This window comes from Rousettus aegyptiacus, unplaced genomic scaffold, assembly GCF_014176215.1.
Source record: "Rousettus aegyptiacus isolate mRouAeg1 unplaced genomic scaffold, mRouAeg1.p scaffold_m13_p_9, whole genome shotgun sequence".
NCBI classification, from domain to species: Eukaryota; Metazoa; Chordata; class Mammalia; order Chiroptera; family Pteropodidae; genus Rousettus; species Rousettus aegyptiacus.
Genome location: NW_023416312.1, coordinates 6,714,748 through 6,741,620, shown reverse-complemented (window position 1 = coordinate 6,741,620; position 26,873 = coordinate 6,714,748). Strand labels below are relative to the sequence as shown.

The following is a 26,873-nucleotide window of genomic DNA, read 5'->3' as shown; positions in this document are numbered from 1 at the left end:
AGTAATAAATACATAGGGAGCCTGACATTCTTCAAATGGAAAATATACATTTTGTTTGTCCATGAAACATTTATAGAAATAAGTCAGGTACATGGCCACAAAGAAAACCTTATTAAATCTTTAAGGAATAATGAAAGAGTAAATTTTTAAATATAAAACATTTTAAATGTAGAAAATAAGAAACACATTCCTAAAGAGAAAATTAAAGGGGAAATTACTGCCTAGAAGCTAATGAAAAAGAGAATATTTCATACTAAAATTTACGGGACACAGTGAAAGCAGGGCTCAAAGAAAAATTTATAGCTGTAAATGTCTTCATTATTTTTATTTATTTAATTATTATTATTATTATTATTTTAAGTGAGGCAACCCTTGGTTGACCTCACAGATTGCAAGGACCTTGTTAGCTTAAGATCCTTTTTTTTATGGCTATAGCACCTGGTCTTCCTAGGTGGTCTCCCATCCAAGTACCAACCAGGCCTGACCCTGCTTAGCAGCCAAGATCAGATGGGATCGGGCTTGTTCAGGGTAGCATGGATATAGACATTCATTATTTTTAAAAAAATGTCTACAAATGAAGAACTTAATTAAATACCACTCTTAAGAAATTGGAAAAGGACAGCAAAATAATAAACAGAAATCAGAAAATTAGTACAGATAAAAGTTGAAACAGAAAACAAATACCCCTTCCCCAAAATAGGTCAAAGGAAAAATAAATGCGAGAGCTGATACTTAGAAAAGACAAACAAGAGTCTTGCAAGCCTCTTGTAGGGCAGATCAAGGGGAAATCAGGGGAGGGGAAGGAAGTTCACAAGAAGAGGAATAAGAAAGGTGATTTAACCACAGATTTAGAAGAAATGAAAAGAATCATGAGAAACTGTAACAAGTTAATTTGAACAAATGGATGATTTCTTTGCGAAATTGAAGCCACCAAAATAAACCAACTTAGAAACCAATCAGCGGCGGTCTACCATGAAAAAGACTCCAGGACCACACAGGGCCGCAGCTAGGTTTTAGCCGACCTTTAGAGGACAAATGAGTCCATGTTCTTTGTACCCGCTTTTCTCACACTGAGTGCGTTACACCGATGACCTGGGGCTCTTGTCAAAATGCAGAATGGATTCAGTAGGTCTGGGGTGGGGCCTGAGACTGCATTTCTAACCAGCTCCAAGATGATGAGGATTTCAGGCAGTAGGAAACAAAGATATAAAATTCCCCATTCATTTTACGAAGCTAGCATAACATAAATACCAAAATCAGACAAAGCTCATTACAATAACACATTCTCAAGTTCAATTTCATTTATAAATATAGATGCACGTGCTCAAAAACATATTAGCAAATAGACTCAAGCATGAAATAAAAGAACTAGAAAGTGCTTTAATATGAAGAAACCAAGCAAAATGACTCTATATTGATAAACTGAGAGAAAACCATATAAGCACATTATATGCTAAAAGCAGCCATTTCTAATAAAAACTTGAAGTAAAATAGGAATAGATGGAAATAAAACTAAGGATATTTATCAAAAACCAGTAACAAACATTTTAAATGTCAAAACACTAAAAATATTTAATTAAAATCAAGAAGGAGACTGGGATGCACACTAACACAATTAATATTTAACATTGTTTTAGGGCACTAGTTCTCAACCCCAGATGCCCATTAGAATCATCTGGAAAGCTTTTAAAATATATATACCAATTCAATCTCTGAACTTAAGAGGCATAGCACTAGAATTTTTTAAAAAGCTTCCTGACTGACATTAATGTGCAGCCCCAGCATGAGTACCACTGTCTTAGAGGCTTCAGCAAATGCAACATGCAAAGAAAAGAAAACAGGTATAATCTTGGGGAAAGAAGTAGGGTTGCCAGATAAAATACTGAACACCTAATTAAATTTGAATTTCAAATGAACAATGAATAATTTGTTTTTGGATAAGTAAATCCCATGCAATATTTGGGACATACTTATCCTAAATAATTACCCAGTTTATCTGAAATTCTTATTGAACTGGCACTCTATTTTTGTTTGCTATACCTGGCAACTCTGAAAGAAGAGATACATATTATTTCTGCTGATACTGTAATTTTCTACCTCAAAAATCCAAAAGAACCTACTAAAAAACTTTTAGAATCAATAACAATATTTGGTAAGGAGGCTGAATACCAGATAAACTGCAACGATAAGTAGTTTTTTTTCTTACTCTAACAATGAGTACCTAGAAATGCAAATCAGATTAAGTTTTCCATTTATAACAGTGGCAAAAAAACTATAAAACATTTAGGAATAAATTTAATAAGAGACATAAGACCCATAAAAGGAAACCTGCAATACCCTATTAAAAGACAGAAAACAATTTATGAGCAAATGGAAAGATAATTATTCTTAGAGAAAAACTGTTAATATCATAAAAATGTAAAATTTCCCAAATGTAATGTATAAATTGAATTCAATTTCAGTTAGAATCTTAACAGGGCTTTTCTGGGAATTGTATAAAATTATCTTAGAGTTCATATGAAAAAATAAATATCTAAGAATAGCTAAGGAAACTATGAAAAGAACAGTAGAGTGAGACTTGCCTTACCATATACCAGAGAGTTCTATGAAGCCACAAAAACCAAATTGATATAATATTAGCATAAAAATAGACAAAAATTAAAGGAAACATCTAAAAAATCTAGAATTAAATACTGGTATATTTGAGAAATTAGTATATGATAAATGTGGTTGTTCAATTCAGTGGAAAAAGTGTGGTCTATTCAATATATGAGGCTGGAACAAAAGGGTATTTCTATGGAAGAATATACAAATAAGCCACATATTATAGCATATAAAAATGAACTCTTGGATATAAAGATTTAAATGCAAAATATAAAAATCTTGTAAGAAATTCTGAGAGCAGATATATCATCTAGAGAGAGAGGAACGACCTCTGCAAGTCTAGAATTTATAAAAACAAATATGGACATATTTACTATTTAAAATATAACGACTTTTGTGTGGCATAGTCAGCATGAACAAAATCAATAGACAGTAGATTTGCAATAATTCGTAACAAACACCAGAAGATTAATTTGTATACTATATAAAAATATCTTACAAACTTAGAAAAAAAGACGAATAGCCCAAAATAAAAATGAACAAAAAATATGAATATTCAATCTACAGAAGAGCAAGTTCGAACACAAGAAAAGATGCTCAAATTCTCTAGTAGGGCATATACATTAAAGCACTTTTATAATTTTATACCCACCTGATTCAAAACGTAGAACTATAATATCTAATGCTGATACAGATGAGGGAAAGAGGAATTTCCATACATTGCAGATGGAAATGGTATCACCAAAGATTTTTTGGAAGACGATAAAGCAGCAGCTCTTAATTTTGAAAGACAATGCTATAGTAACCAGCAATTTGACTTCTGGCAGTTTGTCCCATTAGCAGGGATGGATTAGTATGCCTATATAGGGACATACCTTCCATATTTATTGCTTTCCATAGTGGTCAAGAACTGAAAACAAAGTAAATGCCTATTAAAAGCAGGATGGCTGAATAAAGAATGGTCCTCCATAGCACCGAATTATTATATCGTGATTAAAAAGAAAAAAATTAATGAACAAAACTGTTCATGGCAGCTCTGTCCATAATAACCCCAACGCCTATCAGTAGTAGAATGGATAAAATAATCCTGGCATATTCACACAATAGAGTATTATACAGTAACCAGAATGAACAAACTACAACTACATACAACTATATTGTGAATGTTATACAGAAAAGTATATACTGATTGGTTCCATTTTTATAAAGCATAAAACAGGCTAAAAAAATCAATGCTGTTACAAGTCAAGATGATGGTCACCCTTGAGTATGGCGGGAGAGGTATATGAAAGGAGCCATGATAGGGATTCTGGGACACTGGTAATGTTCTGTTTCTTGATTTAGGTGCCAGTTACATGGTTGTATTCAGCATGCAAATCCACCAAGCAGCACACCTACGATTTGTGCATTCGAAAAAGAATTAGAGCCATTATAGCTTGCAGGGATTTCAACTAGATGTCGCTGGTTGAGAAAAGCAGAATGCAGAAAATTGTGTATAATATAATCCTATTTTTATACAGCATACAACAATAAAACCACCTTGATTATGTATTACTGTATATGTAAATGTATGCATATATGAGGACATATATAGGTCTCCATAGGTTTATATGGGACAGATAAAAATATGGAAGGCCATACAGTAGGTTAACATGGCTTCCCTAGGTGAGGAAGAAGGGATGGTGAGGGCCATGCTTATGTTGGAGGAGGCAAGATAAAAGGGAAAAAAAAGTGCCTTTTTAAAAAAGTATAATATGATCCCATGCATGCAAAAAACAAACAAACAAAAAACATTAAAGAGGAAAATTATTTAGAAATAATTTCTACCAAAGTTTAAAAATTGAGACCTGGGAAATGACACATAAAGCACCATGGCATATTATGAACACTCAATCATTGTCCAAATAAAAACATGAAGCCTCAAGATTATTAACAAATAGCAGTGGATACAAAAGGTCTGTTTATCAGCTTCTCGCTATTTAGTGGATTAAGACAATCTGAAAATCCTTTTACTATAATCACTTAAAAGTACTGGGTAAAATGTAACAATTATTTTAAATGTACAGCTAGAGCTCCGAAATAATAAAAGCAAATCTCCAGGTGCCAGAAACACAGAGGGAAGTGACAAAGCAGAGGGGTGAGTGCTTGAGTTAATGAGGGTGGGTGGGTATGCGTCTCCAGAACCCAGGGGTTTGGTGTTAATTCCCACAGAGCAGTAGCAAATGAGGCTTTGGGCTCTGGGAGGTAGGGAATTAGAACTGAGAACTTTCCATAAAACCAAGACCCTCAAAAGACTATTCTATTTATGAAAGGATTTAAAAACAAGAGAGACTAGAGGACACAGGGCTTTGGGTGGGAAAAAAAGAAAAGCTCTCTGAAGATTCAAAACCACAGGACCACAATTCACATTGCTTTTACTCTACCCACATAGTTCGAAAACTCCAACAAAAAGTAATGAAAGAATTGATCCTTAAGCAGTGATACTCTCAAGGCATGAGGCAAGAGCAAACGAAAACTTTCCTGAAGAGATGCTCCCACATCCTAAATATCATGGGATTTTCACAGAAAAAAATACCAGCCCCACTAACGATGAGTTCACAATAAAAAATGACAAAGTCCAAGAGTGAACAAGTCAACCTGATCGAGTCTACATATATGACAAACATATAATTATATCCCCACAAACTCCAAATACAGAGATAACTAGAATGAAATCATAAAATACATAAAATGACTGGACTAAAAAGCAATCAAGTTCTTAGAACTAAACCCTAAAAAGAGTAAGTAGAATTTTTAAAAATATTAAATAGACCACTACCAACAAAATAAAACATAATGTACCTCAGAATAAAACTTTTTTAAAAGATTACAAGAATAATAATGAGAAATTCTTTATTAAAAGACATTAGAAGTCTACGGCCACGCCACCCTGAACGTGCCCGATCTCATCTGATCTCGGAAGCTAAGCAGGGTTACGCCTTGTTAGTACTTGGATGGGAGACCACTTTAGAATCCCAGGTGCTGTAGGTGTTAAAAAAAAAGAGAAAGAGAGAGAGAGAAGACTAAAATAATTGAAAAAAAAATATGTACAATGTTCATGGATAGGAAAACTCAATGTAGTAATGATGTCAATTCTATCCAGATTAATCTATAAATTTAAAATAGTTTCCGGAAAAATCCAATAAGATTTCATGGAATTGACAAGCTGATCCTAAATTATATAAAGGACTAAAGGACCAAAAAAAATTTAAAGAAGAACAATGGTGAGAAAGAAGGGATTCATAATACCAAATCTCAAGATGATTTTAAGTTCTAATATTTCATACATGAGATATTCATGAGATGATAGACCAAAGAGACCATTGGATCATAACAGAGAGCCTAGAAACAGAGCTTACTATATGACAGAGATGCCACTTCAAATTAGTGGGAAAGAATGAACTACTTAATAAATGGCGCCTCTGCACCACACTCCTACATTTCCAGTGAATGAAAAAGCTAAATGCTCTGGAAAAGCAAAATTTTTTAAACTTTCAAAGAATATAGTTGATTCTCATTACTCACGATAGTTGTATTCTATATGATCACTGTGACCAGTGAATTAGTCAATCTGAAGCATTGTTCCTAGGGAAAATATAGGGTTTGATCCCTATGAGCCCTGGTCACATTTTTGTCAATTGATCAATGACATAACCTTGTTTTATATGTGTTTCTGTTGAAAAACACCTCAATTAATATAGATTGTTGATTGATTAACACTGAACTCACGGCCAGCAACACTATAACCCATGTCTGAATAAAGTTTATCTAATACATGTAGTTTCTCCATAAGGCACCTCACAGCTTTCTTGCACTTAAGGATGCTAGACAGTATTTCAGTACTACATTTGGGGGCCATTTTAAACAGCAAAATCACCAACAGAAAGCAAAAATGAAAAAAAAAATGAAATGAAATGAAAAAAAAAAGTGGCACTAAATATACTGCAAAAAGGACCTTTGCTTACAGTATGAGAGCTGGAACAGGAAGGTAGACAGTTGCCTTTTTAACCTCAGCTGGAAACGTGTGACTTTAAATGTTCACTACTTTGCACATGGCCACCATAAATATTGATTTTAGGTTGTAAATAAATTATAGTGAGTATGTGAATTTGCAAATATGGAATCTGCAAATAATAAGGATCAACTGTATCTTTAATGATATTTCCAGGGTTGGAAAGGATATTTTTGTTTTTAGATAAGATGCAGAAAGCACAAATTCTAAATGAAAAGATTGCCAAACTGGATCAATTGAAATTTAAAACTGCTTGAAAATATATGTCAAAAAAGAAAGTGAAGAATCAAGTCATAGACTGGAAGAAGATATCTGTTCCCCAAATAATGAACAAAGGATTAGCATCAAGAAGAATTAGAAAGTTCTTAGAAATCAGTAAAAGACAAGTAGCTACAGTATTAGAATGAGCAAAGGACAAGAACAAACATTTTCTTAGAAGAGACTGACCAACAAACTAATAAGACGCTCAATCTCATTTGTAATACAGAATTATAAATTAAAAGTGAGGTATTTCGTAACTCTATCCATCTATCTTTCTATATGTTTTGTAAAATTAATGTGTAGTTAAGCACAACTCATGTCAGACAGAAGTTTTATAACATGAAATGACAATCTTTAGTAAAACCAAAGTATATTTTTTTAGGTAAAAATTCTAACAAAGGCATATAATTAATTCCAGAGATTAGAAGCCCAAGGGAGAAAATGAGAGTTCCAGAAAGAACCCTGAGAATAACCAAATGATATTCAGGAAGCAACAACAAGACTCACCCAGCACCGCCAGAGATGGGATATTTCTTAAAACCATTATCCCAGGATTATCAGTGGATTTTCATGTGAGGTAATGGGGCAGAAGGTCCGTACACATCAGGTTGTACTCATGTTTCAGATTCTGTTCTTCTGGAACCATGAACTGTTAGCATCAAATTCTCTACCAGTCAGAAGCAGGCTCAAACTCATAGGCACAAGCTGGCACCCCACAAGAACAGACTCACGCCTGAGTCCATTTGTATCGCTTCTGGCCTTGGTGATGCGGTCATCCGGCAGAAGCCAGGCCCTTTTGCATGGAGCTAAACACACACACCTGGCCCAGAAATCAGAGAAGCTGACCGGATCCAGGGAAATGTAGAGTGATTGCAAGTCTAGCTGTGTTTTACACCAACAAGGTGAATCAGCAGCTCAGCAAAAGTACGGAGGAGCTATATGACAGCCGTTTCCCTTTGCTTCCAAATCTCTCAAGAACCTCGCTTGTGGCCCATCTTAACCAGAAATATACAAGAACGGGAATTCTGAGAAATGTAGTTTGGTTTAGTCAAACTGACACATTACAAAGCCACTACATTCTTTAATGGTTAGGTCTCTTCAGACTCTTCCTTTGTTTTTGAGTCAGCTTCAGTTAATTATATTTTTTTTCCTAGGAAATAGTCCATTCTCCGACTTTTTTAAATTATTGGGATAAAGTTATTCATAGTATTCTTGTGAACCATTTTTAGCAATTTCTGGTAGAGATATAGTTATATCCCTTTTTTGCTCATAAATATGGTCATCTTCTTATTTCTAATTTAACTGCATTATGATCAGAGAATGTAGTATCTTTGTTATCGATTGCTTGGTTTTTGAGATTTGAACATGTCTAATACATGTTCAATTTTTATAAATGTTCCACGTGTGCTTGAAAATAATGTGTATTCTCTAAAACTGCAGAGGATACACATACAGACATATGAGCAGGTGGATTAATTGGATTGTCCAATCTTCTATACATTGATTTTTTATTTATATGATCAATTACTGACAGAGGTATATTTAAAATCTCTCTCTATCAGTTTCTCCCAGTAGTTAGATCAATTTTTGCATTACAAATTTTAAAGCTCTGTTATTAGATTCATATATGTTTATAATTATTATAACTTCCTGGTGAATTCCTTTTAGCATTCAGTAATGACCTTTTTTATCCCTAATGATATTCTTTGCCTTAAAGTCTATCCTGTTCAATGTTAATATTGTTATGACTTAAATAATGCTTTTTTTCTTTCCCCCCTCTCCCCCAGGGATTTCTTTTACTTTCCTGCTAGCTCAGCTATGCATTTAAAAAAGGTAATTGTTACATTTTATCCAATATTTCTGGTGTGTATAACAGGCAAGGTTATTATATATCTACTCTGGCATATTGGTAGATCTTGAAATTCTCAAACTTAGAGAAAAATTAAAATATACTTGCCATTAAACAGAAATCTTATTATGTTTGAATGCAATTAGAATAGCAGAATAAATTGTACAGTGCATACATAACTAAGGCCCAATCTTACCAATGAAGGTGTCAAACCATATTAATTTTAGGGCTCAATCTGAATGTATTCACTTTGTATCTCCAATAGACGAGAATATGCTCTTTCAAATAATACACTCCCACAGCTTCCCCCAAGAATCTGACATGGCCCCCACCCCTGAAGAGTGATTCCCCCACAATTGAGAGTCACTGGTTTATGGTATCACCAAAAAAGATTACAGTTGAAAGGTGCAAGTATTTTATTCTATTAGTGGTTAGGTATTCCTCTTCCTATCCCTCAGCCACTCGCAGATGGTATGTTTTTCTTTGATGTTCTGTGGGTTCTTTTCAGTATGTTTCCAAACTGTTTTGGTCTCCTGTTTAGGTGGCATCTGCGACCAACTCTAGGCTCAAATCCATTTTCTACATAGAGATCCGTGGGTCCAAACCACTGGAACCAAATCTATCAGCTGACATTGGCCTAGTCTTATGAATAACACCTTACTAGGGACTTCTAATACCCACACTGTACATCTGCTTATGGCATAAATTGGGGCATACTTTTCTTTACTACTGGCTAAGAGTTTCGATGGTCCTGGAAAAGATTGTGTCAGTGGCTGTTTACAAGGAGGGAAAGCCCTAATTCTTGTTACATGTTCTTGGTGTCTGATTTGTTCAGATGATCTAATTTATGCACCACATAGAAGGCCTTCAAAAACTCATTAAAGTCGATGCTTCCATCTTTGTTTAAGTCCATTCTTCTAGCAAGCTCATCAACTTGGGAATTGTCAATACAAATATTGTAGTGACTATTGAAAAGATTCCACATGGACTGAAATTCTTCCATGGAGATCAGACCTAAAAGAATATAGGGGAAGGCTGTGAGTGTTCATTTTACGATCCACTTAAGGGAGGGGTGGGGAAGCCATACTGACTGAAGTCCCAATGAGCTCACTAACATGCCTGACCATCAAGACACAGAAGCAAATGGAAAAGTGAGATTGTGAGTATAATAAACAATACGTCAGTTTAAACCACCGAGTGATCCTGAGATTATTCTAAGGCTGAAATGAGTAAACAGTGAAGGAATGGGGGTGGGGAGATTGTGGATGTGGGACTATATGTGATATGAACATTACAAGGTCTAAAATCTAAGGGAGAGGGACATGGAAGGAGGGCAGAGAGGAGAGCAACAGCAAAGCAGAGGGAGAAGATACCCTGGGACTCGGTAAGAACATTGGAAACAATGGCTCAGCCATTTTTTATAGGTAATAATTTACTTTTGTGTTTTGATTATTGGTTTTTTTTAGTGTTCAGTGATCTCTGCAGTTAGAGATTATCTGGTGATTTTTTTTTTAAGTTTGAAAATAAGTAACGCATCAAAGCTAAGCAGAAAATGAGTTTTCATAGTCCTCAGTCCCATAAACAGAAGTCGAACTCTAGGAATTATTTTTATTCCCAGGAATAGCTATGTTTAAATGGACAGTGAGCTCTCTTTTCATCTGTGCTATGATTTATAAAAGGAGCCATTCTTGTCTGACTCATGGATACATAGGCCTATATAAGACTATATGGTCTTGAATACAGTTTGTAGCCAAACTAAAATAACAATAATATTAAAGAAGAGTCCTCTTCCACCTCCAAGTTAAATTGAATTTGGATAAAGAATGCAATAGATGAAAATAGTTCTGGTTTCAGAGAAACAGACTAGCTTTTGCTTTCTATTGCTCGTGAACTAATCAAAGTTCATTTACCTGAGTGATCGGAGTCAATGACATTAAAGATGATTTGCAGGTCAGGTCGGTATCTGTATAGAGTTTCAATTAGAGCAGACTGAACCTAAAATAAAGATTTTCTAAGTGTTAAAACACATAGAATTAATAATACAGATCATTTTAGCAAACATAACAAACACAATACATCATCACCAATTCAAAGTATGTGATTTAGACAGATGCAGCCCAACCCTCTTTAATCAGATAGAAGACCATGCTCTTGAGTTTTGGTGCATTTGTAGTCTGTGCTCCACAGAGCACAGGGCCGAAGAGGACCAGGAAGCAGTAATGGACAACAGCCAACATTTACTGAGAACGCCTTGTGTGCCAGGCTCTGCATTATCTTTTCCGTGGGTTGCTTCATTACCAGTCTGCAACATAGCCCCAAGGAACAGAACTATTCTTATGTCCATTTTACAGATTAAAGAACAGAGAGGTAAAGTAAGTTTCCCAAGGTTTGCATAACCAGTACGTAGGATTTGAATCTCAGATGTCTGAAGCCAAGGCTTGTGAGCTCAGTCACTGCAGTAAACTGCCCCTTATGTGAAGTTCAATGCCTCCTTCTTGCAGATATGAGGCTCCCACCTATGCTTTTACTTTCTTTCTCTCTGCTTTTAACTTTTCATTTGCCCTGCAAACAATCACGCCAGGCCTATTTCCCATCAGCTCACTTTCAGCCCAACATTATAACTAATTGCTGATGAGTTGTTAACTAACGAATACTGGAGGTCTGACAGCTTTCTCTGAAGTATTCCCATTTTAATAAAGAATTCTAAACTCTAAAAGTCTCTAAGGTATAAGATGTCATGTCAGTAAGTCTATATACTCACGATTATTTAATAGGGCATATATTGAGTATTTTAAAGGGTGTGTTATATAAAAGAATGGATGTCACATCTGCCCTTCTGCTGGACAGCCCTTAGAGAAGAATCACACATTTGACATGGATTTGCTTGCAGAACCTTTTTCTTCTTTTTGCCTATCGTCAAAACATGCACATTTCCTGAACAGACTGCAATGTACCTGGGAAATCATCCTTAGGCCTTTCCTAAGACTGCCACTCCTATCCATTATATGACCCTACTCCCAACTTTTCAAAGGACTATAAGTTACGCTTATAGGTTATCTAAAGTGTGTTTCACTGTGGCCAGGATTTAGCTGGGGCTGTGTTTCACTTGCCTCTTGCACAGGCTTCTGAATGTGCATATCATCAAAGCATGACATGTAGTCAATATTTCCATCTTTGTCTATGGTGCCCAAATGAGAGCTCAGGAATCTCCATGGTAAGTTCAGCCCCAAAACGTTCTCCATAGAAGAAGCCCACTGGCTCACAGAAAGTTTTCCTAACAAAAACCAACCAAAAAAAAAAGGAAGAAGAAGAAGAGAAAATAGCTTATTAATTGGCTGACAATTTGATAAAGAAATGCAGCCTCCTCAGGGGAGCCAGTGGGCAGCTTGGGTGTTGAGGCCTGGGTGCCTCCTGTCCCCTTACAATTTGTCCTACTGGGCCCCATGGCTCCAAACAACTAAAGAAAGTCTTCAGTGTTCCACAGCCTTTTCCCTTACTATTATGTGTAAGCAATCAAACTTTAGGTGTTAGATTGCTTTTTCCTTTTTCTGTTTAACAAAATAAGGTATGTTTATAATAAAAGATTTGAAAATGCAAAAGGATATAAAGAAAAAATGGTATAAAGGATAAAAGATTACTTTGATTTTTAACATTTTGGCATATTATTCACCTCTCATTTTCCTAGGTAATATCCTTTCATCCCCTAATATTATACATAGTTTTTCAAAATATACTTATCTTTATTTTTTCCTGATTTTTAAAGATATGTTCATTTAAAATGATTTTGAATAAACAGAAAACAATGTTATTATTTCTAGTGTTTTTCCTCTGTATATAAACATGTAAGAATGTATATATTTTTTATCTTTCTTAAAGCCAAATATACATTGTATTCTAATATATATCTTGAATACATGGATTATATATGGCAACACACACACCCAAAAAAAACATATTTATTCTAACCCGATTATTTACTTACAAAAAATCATGGACTTCCATCTATGTTAATAAACATAGATCTACATCATTGTTTTAATGATTAGGAAACTATTTCATTATTTACCTAGGATCACTCCTAGAAGTAGAATTGCTGGGTAAAAAGGATATGTACATTTTTAAGGTTTTTGATATATATATGCCAAACTGCTTCCAAGAAAAACTATCCATTTACACTTCCACAGGGCCACTTCTTACACACTTATCTTCTAAGGATATAATTTGTTTCTTTTTTTTAATTGAACTTTAACAAATACAGAATAGTTCATAAAACAAATACAGAGCTCGGTGAATTATCACAAAGGGAATTCTTATGTAAGCACCACCAATGACAAGAAATAGAATACAGTCAATATCTAAAAGGCCCTTGTGGCCCCTCACAATTACTGTCACCTCCCATTTTCCCAAGGAGAGCTGCTATATTGATTTCTAATACTATAGTTTACTTTTTGCATTTTTGATCTATACAAAAATGACTATTGACAATTTATATATCCATTCTACTGTTGGTAGACATTGAGTTATCTCCAGTTTGGGGCTACCACAAACAGTGCTGCCAAGAACATTTCTGTACATGCCCCTTTAGTGCATTGAACCTATAGCTCAGTTCGGGGAGAGTTTATATCTTGACAACACTGGCCCTTGAACATGACAATATCTACTCATTTATTTCAATCCTTTTTAATTTCTCTTAGTACTATTTTATAAATCTCATATATCAATCATTTAGTTTCTTCCCTGGTACTTGATTATCTATTATGAATGGTATCTTTTAAGATTTTCATTATCTAAAAGTTAATTGCTGGGTATACTAGTTATCAATTTATTCCCACTCAGTTTTAGTTCTACAGTTCTTTGCCCTGTTTTGTTATATTAGAGCTGAACTCTGTAAATATTCCATCTTCTCCAAGACTGGTGTATTAGCTGCTGACCAACTCTGACCTGAGACGACCTGGTGAACTTCCACCCCACCCACACCCTCTCTAATAAGGTCTGAATCTTGGTTGGGGGTCAAGGGCTCTTCCAAATTTGTTCTTTCCTTGGGCACTCTCTCTCAGCCTTAGAGATAGTAGCTGTTCCCTACACTTCCTATGCCTATATTCTTTAGAGTTCTCTTTTATCCCTTTTGTAATAAATCACTTTTTACTAGTTATTCTTTATATAAATTTCCCTGTGCAAACCACTGGTGTGGTTTCTCCTAAAAAGACTAACTGATACACTCGTATATAGAAATGCTATCAATTTCTGTGTATTTGCCTTGTGTTCTACAACTTTCTAAATTCATTTAGTAATTCTAATAGCTTTTTATGGATTTATTTGGGTTTCCTATATATTAAATCATGTTTTCTACATGTAGTGACATTTTATTTCTTCCTTTCTAATTCTTCTGTTTTTATTTAACTTGTCTTATTGAACTGGCTAGCATCCCTAGTACAATGTTGAACAGTCTTGCAAGTGGGAATCTCTATTAGTTTCTTATTGTTGTGGTAACAAATTATCACAGACTTAGTGGCTTAAAATAACACGAATTTATTCTTTTACATTTTTGGAGTTTAGAAGTCCAAAATCAGTTTCATGGGGAGAAGTGATGTAGCCTAGAGACTTATCTTATTTACTTTGAGCCTTGTAAATGCACTACAATTCTGCATCCTCTAGAATCTAGCTGTTTTTAACAGGCAGACCTTTTGGAGTCTCTAGTCTGACACATTACTAGAACAGAAGTCAAATTCAGGGTTGCTGTTGTTTTGTTAAGTTGAAGGAAGCTTACTGAAAAGAAGGAATATGTCCTTTTCCAAACATATAATGGATTATATTTTACTTTTATTTATATTATTCCTCACTAGAAAAAATAGAGAACTGAAATCTTGAGAAAGCAAAGAAAATGAAAACTGATCTGTATGTAACTTGGTATGGTAAAAAAATGGTAAGCATTACGTATTGTATTACCTGATTTATTGCAGTCTTGAAGTTGGAAAGCATTAATAAGGTCACTTTTCCGTGAAATCATTCTCTCTTTTAATATCCTGATGGCACTAGTTTCAATAGTATGTACCCTATGTTAAGAAAATAATTATTAGGTAAAAATTACATAAATCATCCTGTTCTGTTCCATTTTATTTATTATTTATTTTTTTTGCTTATTTATTTTTGTTGTTTCATTTTAATGTGCCATATTACCACTTACCAGTTTCTGCTTTAAATGAATTGCCTAACTTCATACATACCATGTTACTAGGTCGTGAATGTGTGTATATGTATGTATGTGTATGCACGTTTTGTGAAATTTTAAAAGAATTACCACTAGTGTTTTCTTTTTGATTTCAAAGATTCACATGAACAATTAATGTCTGAGAATGCCCAAGACAATTTTGAAAAAGAAGGAAAATAAAGAGGGACTTGCTATAGCAGAGATTGATATTTACCATAAAGTTACTGAACCAAACCAGCAGGTATTGGCACAGGAGAAGCCAAATACTTGAGTAGAACATAATAGAAATATTATAAGTATAGCAGATTGCATGTGGGAATGATATGTATAACAAAGGAGGTATTACAATTCAATAGAAGAAGACAATTTAAAAAAATGTTAATGTTAATTTTAAAATGTTAATGTTAAAATGTTAATTAGCTGACTGGATACTAAACTTCTACCTCAGACCATTAACAAAAATAAATTCAAAATAAAGGAGAAACAGAGAAACAAAATAGTCATGAGTCATATCCCCACCCCAAGAAAAGCAAAATGGCTGATATAAATCTAATCATATCAATAATAACATCATATGTGATTAGATTAAATAAATTAAAAAGCAGGAATTGTGAGACTGAACATAAAAAAAAACATGATCCAAGTATATGTTGTCTACAGGAGACACACTTTAGTTTCAAAGATATGAAACGCTTGAAAAGAAAAGAACAAAAGTACATCATACAAACAGCAATTATGGAGAGTAAGAGTGGCCGTACTAATAGCAGACGAAATAGACTCTAAGACAAAAGCTGTTACTAGAAATAAAGAGGAATATTTTATAATGATAAGTCAATTGGTCAAGAAGATGAAACAATTGTAAACACATATGAACCTAACAATAGAGCCCAAAACTACATGAAGCAAAAACTGACAGAATTGAAGGGAGAAATAGACAATTCAACAATAGTTGGGGATGTCAATACTATACTTTCATTAATAGTTAGAACGACTAGGCAGCAAATCAAAAAGGATACGAAAGACTTAACAGCACTATAAACCAACTAGATCTAACAGATAAGAGAAAAACACTCCACCCAACAACAGAAGAACATATATTCTTCGAAAGTACATATGGAACATTCTCCATAAGACCCTATATTAGGCCATAACATAAGCCACAATAGATTTTAAATGATTAAAATCATATAAAGTATCTTTTTAGACTACAAAAAATTAGAAATTAATAACAAAAAAATTTAGGAAAATCACAAGTATGAGGAAATTAAACAATACAATTCTAAATACCAAAAGGGTCAAAGAAGAAATCACAAGAGAAACTAGAAAATACTTCAAAATAAATTAAAATTAAAACACATGCAACGACATGGATGGACCTAGAGGTTATTATGCTGAGTGAAATAAGTCAGACAAAGAAAGATAAATACCATATGATTTCACTTATATGTGGAATCTAAGGAACAAAAAAAGCAAACTAATATAAAACAGACTCACGAATATAGAGGAGAATTTGGTGATGGACAGAGGGGAGGTGGGTTGGGAGGCTGGGAGAATGTGGTGAAGGGTTAAAGAAGTACAAATTAGTAGTTGATAGTTGGGCACAGGGAGCATGGAAGAGGGAATGCAGTTAGCATTAATATGATGGCTAAATGGGGGCCTGGGGGAGAAAGGAAGCAATTGGGGGGATTGTTTTATGAACATTATAGATGTCTAACCAATGTACTGTATACTTAAACTAATTTAAATAAATAAATTTATATTAAAAAATACAACATGCCAAAACATATTGAGATGTAACTAAAGCAGTGCTTAGAGGAAAATTTATATTTTTAAATGCCTACATTAAAAAAAAATCTCAAATCACTAACTTAATTTCTACCCTCAAAAACTAGAAAAAAAGAGTAAACTAAAATCTAAAGTAAGCAGGATGGAAATAATAAAAAATAGAGGAGGAATAGAAAGTAGAAAAACAATAGAGAAAATCAACAAAACCAAAAATTGGTTCTTTGAAAAGATCAATGAAATTGACAAACCTTTAGCGAGACTGGCCAACAACAACAAAAAAAGAAGACTCAAATTTCTAAAATCAGGAATGAAAGAGAGGTCATCACGACTGACCTTGTAGAAATAAAAACAATTATAATATAAGGAAATCCTATGAACAACTGTACACCAACAAATTAGATAACCTAGGTATAATGGACAAATTCCTATAAAGACAAACTATCAAAATTAACCAAGAAGAAATTTAAAAATAATAATAATAGAACATACCTGGAACAAGTAAAGAGATTTACTAAGTAACCAAACAACTTCTCGCGAAAAAAAAAAAAAAAAAAAGCTAAGGGCCAGATGGCTTCACTGGTGAATTCTATCAACATTTTGAAAAATGAATTAATACCAAACACTCACAGATTTTTCCAAGAAATAGAAAAGATGGGATTACTACCCATCTTATTATATAATATAGCCAGTATTACACTGATAACAAAACAGACAAAGATCACAAGAAAACTATAGACCAATATCTCTTATGAATGTAGATGAAAAATCCTCAACAAAATACTAGCAAACAGCATTCAGCAACATATAAAAAGGATTACATACCATGAACAAGTAGGATTTATCCCAGGAATGCAAGGTTTATTTAACATCTGAAATTAATCAATGTAATATACCACATTAATAGAATAAAGGACAAAAACCACATGATCACTTTAAAAGATGCAGGAAAAGTATTTGACAAAATCCAACACTTTCATGACAAAAACACTGAACAAACTAGGCATAGGACACTTCTTTAACCTGAAAAGTGGCATCTAATAGCTACTCTAGCTAATCTACTTAATGATGAGAGACTGAATGTGTCCCTCTTAAGATCAAGAACAAGACAAGGATATCTGCTCTCGCCACTCCTATTCGACATTGGTCTGGATGTTTGAGCAAGGGCAATTAAGCAAGAAAAGGAAGTAAAGACATCCATATTGGAAAGGAAGAAGGAAAAGTATGTCTATTCACAGATAATATAATCTTGTATATAGAAAATCCCAATGAATCCACTAAAAAATTTAGAACTAACAAAGAAGTTCATCAAGATTGCACAATACACAAAATAAATTGTATTTCTATATCCTAGAAATGAATGGTCCGAAAATATAATTAAGGAAACAATTCCACTTACTGTAGCACCAAAAAGAATAAAATACTTTAAAAATGAATTTACAAAAGTACACTTAAAAGCACATAATATTATTCAAGAAAATGAAAGATCTGAATAAATAGAACGATATGGATTGGAAGACTTAATATTGTTAAGATGGCAATAGCCACCAAAGCTGATTCTAAAATTCATATGTAAATGCCAGGAATCCAGAATAATCAAAATTACCTTAAAAAAGAATCAAGTTCAACTCACATTTCCAAGTTTCAAAACCTACCACAAAGCTATAGAAATCAAAACAGTGTGTTACTTCCATTAGGACAGACATATAGATCAATGGAATATAATTTAAAGTCCAGAAATAAACCCATGCCTTTATGATCAATTGATTTTTGACAAGCATGCCAAAACAAACAGGGGAAGGATAGTCTTCCCAACTGATGGTGCTAGGATAACTGAATGTCCACATGTGAAAGAATGAAGTTGGACCTCTATCTCACACCACACACAAAAGTTAACTTAAAATGGATCAGACACCCAATTGTAAAAGCTTAATCAATAAAATTCTTGGAAGAAAACAGGAATAAATTCTTGTAACTGTGGGTTAAGCAATGGCTTTTAGATATGACACCAAAAGCACAAGCAAAAAAGAAAAAAATAGATATATCAGATTTCATCAAATTAAAAACTTTTGTGCTGCAAATAATATCATTAACAAAGGGAAAATATATATGTCTAGTAACTGACATGCGTTTAGGACATATAAAGAACTATTACAACATAATAAATATAAAATGGAGGAATGATATATATAGAAAATTCAAAGAAGAGAAAATGTAATTTCCAAAAACATAATATGGCTAAACTCGCTGTCTAAAAAATTCTAATTAAAATAGTGATATTTACAATCAGCTTGGCAAAAATTAAGAATAGGTTTATAATATCTGAGATTACTGAGGATGTGAAGAAACTGGTATGTTGTTTTTCAGACTGTTAATTTTTACAATTATTTTGGGGTATCTAGCAAAATTTTAAACATGTAGATCCATAAATTTCACATTTTGAAATCTTACGTAAAAGCAAAACTAAAACTTATATATATATATGTATATGTATACGTATATATGTATACACATGTGCGCAGAGAAATGTTTCTTATAGTATTGTTTTTAAGTGCAAAACCCTGGAACTAATCTGGATGGCCATCGATTGAATAAGATCTGGTCATTCCATAATTGTCATGACATATGTATATTACAGAATATTGTACATCTACTAAAAAAATGAATTGGTTCTATATGTACTAACTTGGAGTGATGTTCATGATAGAATCTTTAGGAAAAAAGTAAGTTGCAGAATAGAATGTGCAGTGTGCTTGTACTTTTGTAAAAAAAAATATATATATGTATGGTGTTTACTGAATTTCTCTTCCCACTGGGATAAGCAGTTGATGAGGGAACGGACTTTTGTCTGTTTTGGTTATTGCTATATCACCTGTGCCTAGAACAGTGTCAGACACATAGTAGGTGCTCAATTTTTTTTTTATTCAATGAATGAATAATTGCTTATCTATTTTTGTAGGAACAAAGAGAAGAGAGTGGAAGGCCATTAATTTCAGTAGCCTATGAGGAAAAAGGATTATTGAGACATGGGGGGAGAAAAAATCATCGACATTTTCTCTACACATCTTTTTTTATGTCTCACTTGTTAATGATAAACATATTCATTTTATAATGAAAAACTCTTAAAAAGATAATGTTGAAGGGAAAAAAGGAAGATAAGCTATAAATGTCATCACATGGAGAAACACACTTGTCTTGTTATTTACACTTCTGGGTAGAGAAGAGACAAAGAAGCAAGACGAGACTGGGCTGTTTGTGGGAAGAGAAGGCTGTAGGTCAGGCTGGGTGGGTGTGAGGACCTTCTTTTCTTATATTCAATTAGTGGATGCTGACCACTTTATCTATCTAAAGTGATGTGTGAATTAAAATTTGCTCCTGTTGGTGTCAAATATGAGTGTATCCGCTATTTGGTGTCTGGAACTATTACCATTTTGTTTATACCAATGGGTAACCAATAAGTAGCTGTCTTCACTCCTGTGGCTGCTCTTAGTCTCTCTGGATTGGTTCTACTTGGTCACCAGTAGTAGTGCTTAGAATGTCCCTTAGAGTATACACACCTTTGGTAAAGAGGCCTCAAGCATGTTGCTTTGGTTACTTGGTACTGAAAAAATCGAGGGACTAAACCAAAATCCAGCTTGACATAAGCACCTCGATTACTGCCTTCTTCATAATAGTTAGAAGCAGAAAATACAGTAATAACCTGATAAGAAAAAAGAGGGTTAGGTTCACAAGGTGTTAGTTTTCAAAATTTCCTTCAATAAAGTCAGAAACAGCTCAATTCTTTAAAAAGCAAAAACAAAAACCAAAACAAAACCAAAGTTTAAAATCCATACAAATTATCCAAGTCTAACAAGATTTTCTGCTATTCTATCAGAGAAAAACAAGGCTTTTAAATCAGTGTCCCCAAAAGTACTGACTTCTAACCTTCATTCTCACAGTGCATGGCCTTGCAATCCTATATACAATTTTAGCTCTGTATCTTAAAATTAAGTTTTTCAAATCTTAATTTTCCAAGGGTGTAAGGCCTTTATTTTCTTTCCTCGCGATATTTGAGCATTCAAAATAAAACTCGTCGAGTATCACAGTCTTTTTCTTTTGCTTAGCGATAACCGGTTTAGAGGGTTTGGGGCCCTCCACAAAACCAGTGCTTTAAGGGCAGAGAAATAGTGGCTAGAATAAGGTACCATGACCACTCTGTTGAGAAGGAACCAGCCTTGGGGCAGTGGTAACATTTGCAGTGACAGGAAACATGGCTTAGGCCCAGTCCTGCCCTAGTAAACATGTCACTTCAGACAAGCCACTGCAGTTTTCTCTCTATTTTCTTATTACAAAGAAACCCTAAATAATACTTGCCTTAACCATCTCACAATTGTTAGCATGAGCCTCAAATGAACTAATAGAGTTAAGAAAAGTAAAAGTGTTGAAATAGAAAGAAATGCCCTACAATTTGGTATTCTTTCATATTTATTGCTGTTTAGTATTAGAAAAAGGGATATCCCAGGACAACTTGGGACCAAAAAACCAGTTCCTCAGTCCTCACCTCTTCTGGCCTTCTCATACACCACACTGCAGAAGTGCAACACACTCCGTGATAGTGGCTACAGCTAAACAGACCACAGCGAGTGACTTGCTAGAGATCACCTACTCAGTGAGTGGAAGGGAAGTGTGTTTTGTGCCTCTGCCTTGCACAGGCAAAGTAAAAAAGGTGGAAGAGAGCAAACTGGATTCACTGCCGCCTTTTATGTGCTCTATGAGGATAAGTGCGTTCTTAGCCCCACTGTACTGGAGGGTCGCCGTGCAATTATTAAATAACAAAGGCTTTCTGCGTGTGTACTTAGTGTCACATGTCAGAGTTTCTATCTCTGGGATTAGGGAAGATCAGGGAAATAAACCAAATATCTTTTAGGGAAAGGGACAGAGAAGCCCCTTCAAACACCCTACACGAACTCTACAGTCTCATGTTTTTGTCTATCAAAGCTTGGCCTTCTTTTTGGGTACTAGGGCCGACATCTTTCCATGGGTCTCAAGGTGAGACACATCCTGTGAAGACTGTGCTTGGGAGAAAGATGTCTGTCACGATGTCACCAATAATGTTACCTTACCTTCCCGTCATGACAGACTTCATATCCTTCGGGCTTACATTCATGAGACCTAACGATCATCTTCAATTGGTATTTATTAAGGATCTTAGAGGTAATATCTGGTCCAAAATAGCAACCCCCTCCTCGGCATGTATTTGGATAACAGCCTCTTTTGCTTCTGGGATCACTCCACAGAAGATCGATAACCTTGAAACAACAAACTAGGTTAGATTAGGCTGCTACTTACAAGTGAGTTTATCTTGCTAGATTCCAACTTCTTTTCCAGAAATATTTCCAGAAATATTATCCCACCTGAAGTCTTACTATTTCTCATTCCTCCTTCAAAACTGTTCCATATTTTTCTCCTCCATGAATCTTTTCCAGAATGTTTTTAATGCCCATAGCCATCACAATCTCTTTCTGCTCATTCCCAGTAACCAATGTCACAATAATAATAATTAACGTAGCAATACTTAGTAGTCATGAAAAATCAGTCCGTGTGGAGCTTTTTTTTTGTCTTTAAAATTTCCATCACAATTGTTTCAAAATTGCTGAACCTACAAAGTTGTCTTCTCTTCAAAGCACTTCATTGTCATGTTCAAAGGAGAAAGTAGTTCCCCACAGTGAACACATATTAGGTGTTCTTAATATGGCAAAAAAGATAAGGTAGGCCTCTCAGTTGTGGCTTCTGCCCTGGTGTTCTTCCTATTGAATACATAACATGAGGAAGCCTCTTTCCTATCACAAATTTAGACAACTGCTCATCCAGGAACACCTACTAAAAGCATCTCTTTCACTTTAAGCCCCCTTGATGACTACATCTCAATTTTAGCAATGCATTTAGCTACTGATTGGTTTCCACATGTATTGCTCTAAATCCACAAGTATTTTATTAGCATAACATTTCCTTTTGGGGCTGAAATAGTCAAATACAAGCTACACGGTGCCCAGGAAAGAAGTCTCAAGTTTCCAAGGATATTTTTCATAAAAAATTGGGGGCTCCCTGTCTGTGGCTCTGATTTACGTATAATGTTTCTTTATTTAAACATCTCCTATAGGAGCTTAAAACAGTAGTGAGAAAAACTAACTTTGTCATGACAGTCATGCAACCTTGAGAAAACTTTTTGGCTCTCACTTTCTAGGTCTTTAAAATCAGGTGTTTGGGCCAGATGACTTGTAAAGTATCTCGAAGTTCTAACAAACTATGACTCTAAGAGTCTATATTTTTCCACGTGCTTCTTTTGAGGGCATGAAGAAGCAAGCATTTTAAGTTATGCAGTTATTCTGGTGGGTCCAAACAAGGTCTTAAGAAAAAAAAAACAGAAAGGACAGTCTCACTAAACATGGCTGTACAGCCATTTATAGATTTGGCACTGAAGGGAAGCTAGAAACCAGCAAGGGAAAAACAATGAGGAGGACAGAACAGAATTAGTAGAAGCACTACTCTGGAATGACAGGCACCTGGTCAGAAATCTGGCACCAGGCACACTTCAGACACTTGCAGAGGTTTTGATGATTGATTAAAGTGAAAATTAAAATCACTCAAAGATTCTCCTTTCTCCCCCACTGAATTCCAACATCAGTATAACCCTACCCTACAAATAAATATAATATAACCCATTTACTTTGCTGGTGTTTATTATAAAAATAATACCTGGATTTTAAACTGAATCATATCTGGCTCTTACACCATAAATTCATGTTCAGGGCATATAATTTGGCCTTAGTATAATGAAGAAGGAAATATGGAACACAAGGAACTGTGTTTTATAAGGAGGGGATTAAGTTTTAAATTCCTACATGAGATGTAAAATTACCCCAGGAAAACCTCTTAAATTATCTTAAAGTATAGCATACATGATTTTGTATATACAACCCTATACAGTAATATGGATGTGCAATTTTTTGTATATGTGATAATGTGTAATATAATAAATTACATGAAAATAATATTTTACACTTTTGTCTCCTTTTAACCATAGGCATATAGTTGAAATTTATATAAATTAAACATACATATGATGGGACTCTGTTGAACTAGAATAAGAAGTCCTGGCCAACGAGTTAATTCTTCAAGTGTGACCTATGTCACCTTGGATAAATCACTTAACCTATTCGGGCCTTAGATGGCTCAGCAATGAAATGAGGAAGATATATCTAACACTCATTTTTCTTTGATTCAAAGTCACCAGGGGTATCAATTTTATGGAAATGAACTTCTTCAGAATCATCCCTTCCATGAACTCTGCATTTCTTTTCTCTGTCTAGAATCCATTCACTTGGTTAGGTTTACCCAGACTGTGGCCACAAAATAGACAAAAAATTCTATAAAGGGATCTTGGCTGGTGAAACAAATTCCTAGGCAGAGACAATCTCTTTCCTCTCAACAACATCCTCTCCTCTGAAATGCAAAGGCCTTTTGGGTAGTAAGTACATACAAGAATAATTATTTATAACATTCTTTCCTGAAATTTTCAACCCAAAAATTGGACAAGTTTTACTGAATGACAGCTTTTATATGACCTTGTCAACAAAAATCAATTTGTGTCTCAGCTTTTAAACCTAAATCTAAAATACGCTTTGCAAGAAATGCCCTGTGCTTATCTGCTAAGTAATCCAGTTTCCAAAAGTATGCTTTGGGGGAGAACTTATAGCTCTAAAAGGTACATCTAAATGTTTCTCTTCTAAAACACTAATACTGTAGATTCACTGTCATTTTGTGTTTTCCCCTAGTATCCTTCATCCAGCTTTTAAACATGTTGTCATAAAAGTTATGCTCGGCTCAAACTTTCTAGATTTCTTTAGATGCCTACTCTTTGTCTACCCATTGTCACATTGGAAGAGGGGAGACTTGAGTAGTTCATTTCCTTCTTAAGAGCTGCTATCACTCCTATCTTTTTCTGAAGGGAGAGTCATCCTTTCCTTCAGAAAAAGAGCATGGCATTAGCGTAAGACCCGGGACCAAATACTGCTCTAGCATTCAGTGACTAGCCAAGTAACTACAAACCAGCCATTTCACTCTTGGGGGCCTTCTCAATTAGGCTAACTACCCTTATTTAAAAATGCAACTGTCTCTTACCTCCAGTTTTCCTGTTACCCCAACCTTATTCTAGTTTTAATTTTTTTTCATAGAACTTCTCACTTAACATATTATATAACTTATTTGCTTATTATTATATTTAACTCTTCTCCTAGAATGAAAACTCTATGATGTAATAGATCTTTGACATTCTCAGAAGCCTAGAATAGTGTCTGACATAGTAGTATTCAATAAATACTTGTTAAATAAATGAAAAAAGAGAAAAGCCACTCAGGATATAAATCATTAAATTTATTTTTTAAACCTCTCTGGCCTCCTTATTGTTGTGAGTCTCTCTTAAAGGAAGAATATCACACTTGTCTCTCTATAATGACTTAGCTATGAAAACATATATCTTCCACATCTCAGTGAATAAAAAACAAAACTTAAATTATGGGACTCTGCCAAGAATGATGTACTTCCATGAAAATAGAACAATAAAGAACCTATGATCTTTATTATAACATAGCTCATAGATATTAAAAAACAAAGCAATTGTGAAATCTGTTTTATATGGAAATTTCAACTCTAGGTAACTAAAATGTTTGTGTCCATTATGTACTAGTAATTAAGGAAAGAAAATTAAAGGTACAACTGAATTATTAAAATATTAGGAATGAGATTCTGGTCCTTTTTACCCTGTGTCAGCTCCAGTCGCAGACATGGAGTCTGTAAGATGCCTTATCTATGTTGTCTAGGGGGAGTAGGGGTGGGGTGGGGGTGGTAGAGATCCTATTACAGAATAATGATGCCCAGTCTCCTCCCTCTACTTCTTAAGGCTATCTCTCTTTCTCTAATTCTAACTCATCTAGGCTTCTAGAGGCTATGGTATTCTTTTTGTGCAAATCCCATCTCTTTGGCATGATCTTTTATATACTATAATCCTAGAAGTGCTCGTTCTAACCTTTGGTCTTTGTAATTCAGATGTCAAAATTTAAGGACACATCTTTTCCTACTTGCTATAGGCTGTGTCTTATACTTACTAGACTTTCAAATATTTTGGATGCAAAAGCCAGTGATGAATGCTATTTCTCTCTTACCACTCCTTCTCTATCCCTATTTCCCCACTTCTCTTTCTTTCTTCCTTCTCATTGAATATAGTATATTTTATATCATAAATCACATTTTAGTCAACATTTTCAGCAATCAAGGTATAAGTGCACAGAATCAAGAAATAGAGGCCTCTTGAGGATAAGAAGGCTAATAGTTCCATGATAGTAGACCAGCTAGAAGTTTAACAGACAGAATCAGGAAAAAGGAAAGATGAGAATAGCCCTGTTGGGGCCAGAATAAGGCTCCCTGCCCCTGCAAAGATGCCCAGCTTTAATGGGATCAGATTGTGGAGCTATTTGTGAGCCCCACAGATGTGCCGAAGCTTAAAAGGGAAACCAGGGAAAAGACAGTCAAAGAGAACCTAGCTGAAACTACAACCACCCCTGGTAGTCAGGAAAACTGCGTGCGTACCCAGGACAACACCTTGTGAGCGGTGACATCAGAGGCTACACACCGAGAGGGAATAGACATCACCAAACTAGTCCAGATAAACAATTGAACAAATAAATGAGCAAAACAAAACAAAACAAAACAACAACAACAAATAACAACAAGCCCCAGTGGGGCATGGGAATAACTATCTAGAGTTACTATGATGTATTACCTAAAATATTCAGTTTTCAACAAAAAATTACAAGACATGAAAACAAACAAACAAAAAATATGTAGGGAAAAACAAGCAGGCAATAGAAATCACCTTGAAGGGATCAGATGTTGACTTAGCAGACAAAGATTTCAAAGCAACTGTTTACAAATATGTTCAAAGACAGATATATAAAATACTCCACTCAACAAGAACAGAAAACATTATCTTCTCAAGAGCACATGAAGCATTCTCCAAGAGAGACCACAGGGCAGGCCATAGAAAAAGCTTCAATTAGGTTTAAAAAGCTTCAATTAGGTTT

General features: G+C 34.5%; 1 protein-coding gene and 2 pseudogenes across 3 annotated transcripts in view; 1 reads left to right on the top strand and 2 right to left on the bottom strand.

Annotated features, from left to right (window-relative positions):
• Positions 1–426: 426 nt before the first annotated feature.
• LOC118608276 lies at positions 427–545 on the bottom strand (annotated as a pseudogene).
• Positions 546–5,515: 4,970 nt separating this feature from the next.
• LOC118608347 lies at positions 5,516–5,634 on the top strand (annotated as a pseudogene).
• A 3,413-nt stretch (positions 5,635–9,047) lies between these two features.
• The window catches only part of PPEF1 (protein phosphatase with EF-hand domain 1), a 107,007-nt gene continuing 89,181 nt past the window's right edge, over positions 9,048–26,873 (bottom strand). For all 3 annotated transcript variants that reach the window (XM_036227194.1, XM_036227195.1, XM_036227196.1), the window contains 6 exons: positions 21,858–22,043; positions 20,313–20,455; positions 14,712–14,818; positions 11,876–12,039; positions 10,676–10,760; positions 9,048–9,779 (listed from right to left, as the gene is read on the bottom strand). In XM_036227194.1, the coding sequence (XP_036083087.1) occupies positions 9,571–9,779; positions 10,676–10,760; positions 11,876–12,039; positions 14,712–14,818; positions 20,313–20,455; positions 21,858–22,043 (894 nt within the window). In that variant the 3' untranslated portion in view covers positions 9,048–9,570. The remainder of the gene's footprint in view (positions 9,780–10,675; positions 10,761–11,875; positions 12,040–14,711; positions 14,819–20,312; positions 20,456–21,857; positions 22,044–26,873) is intronic.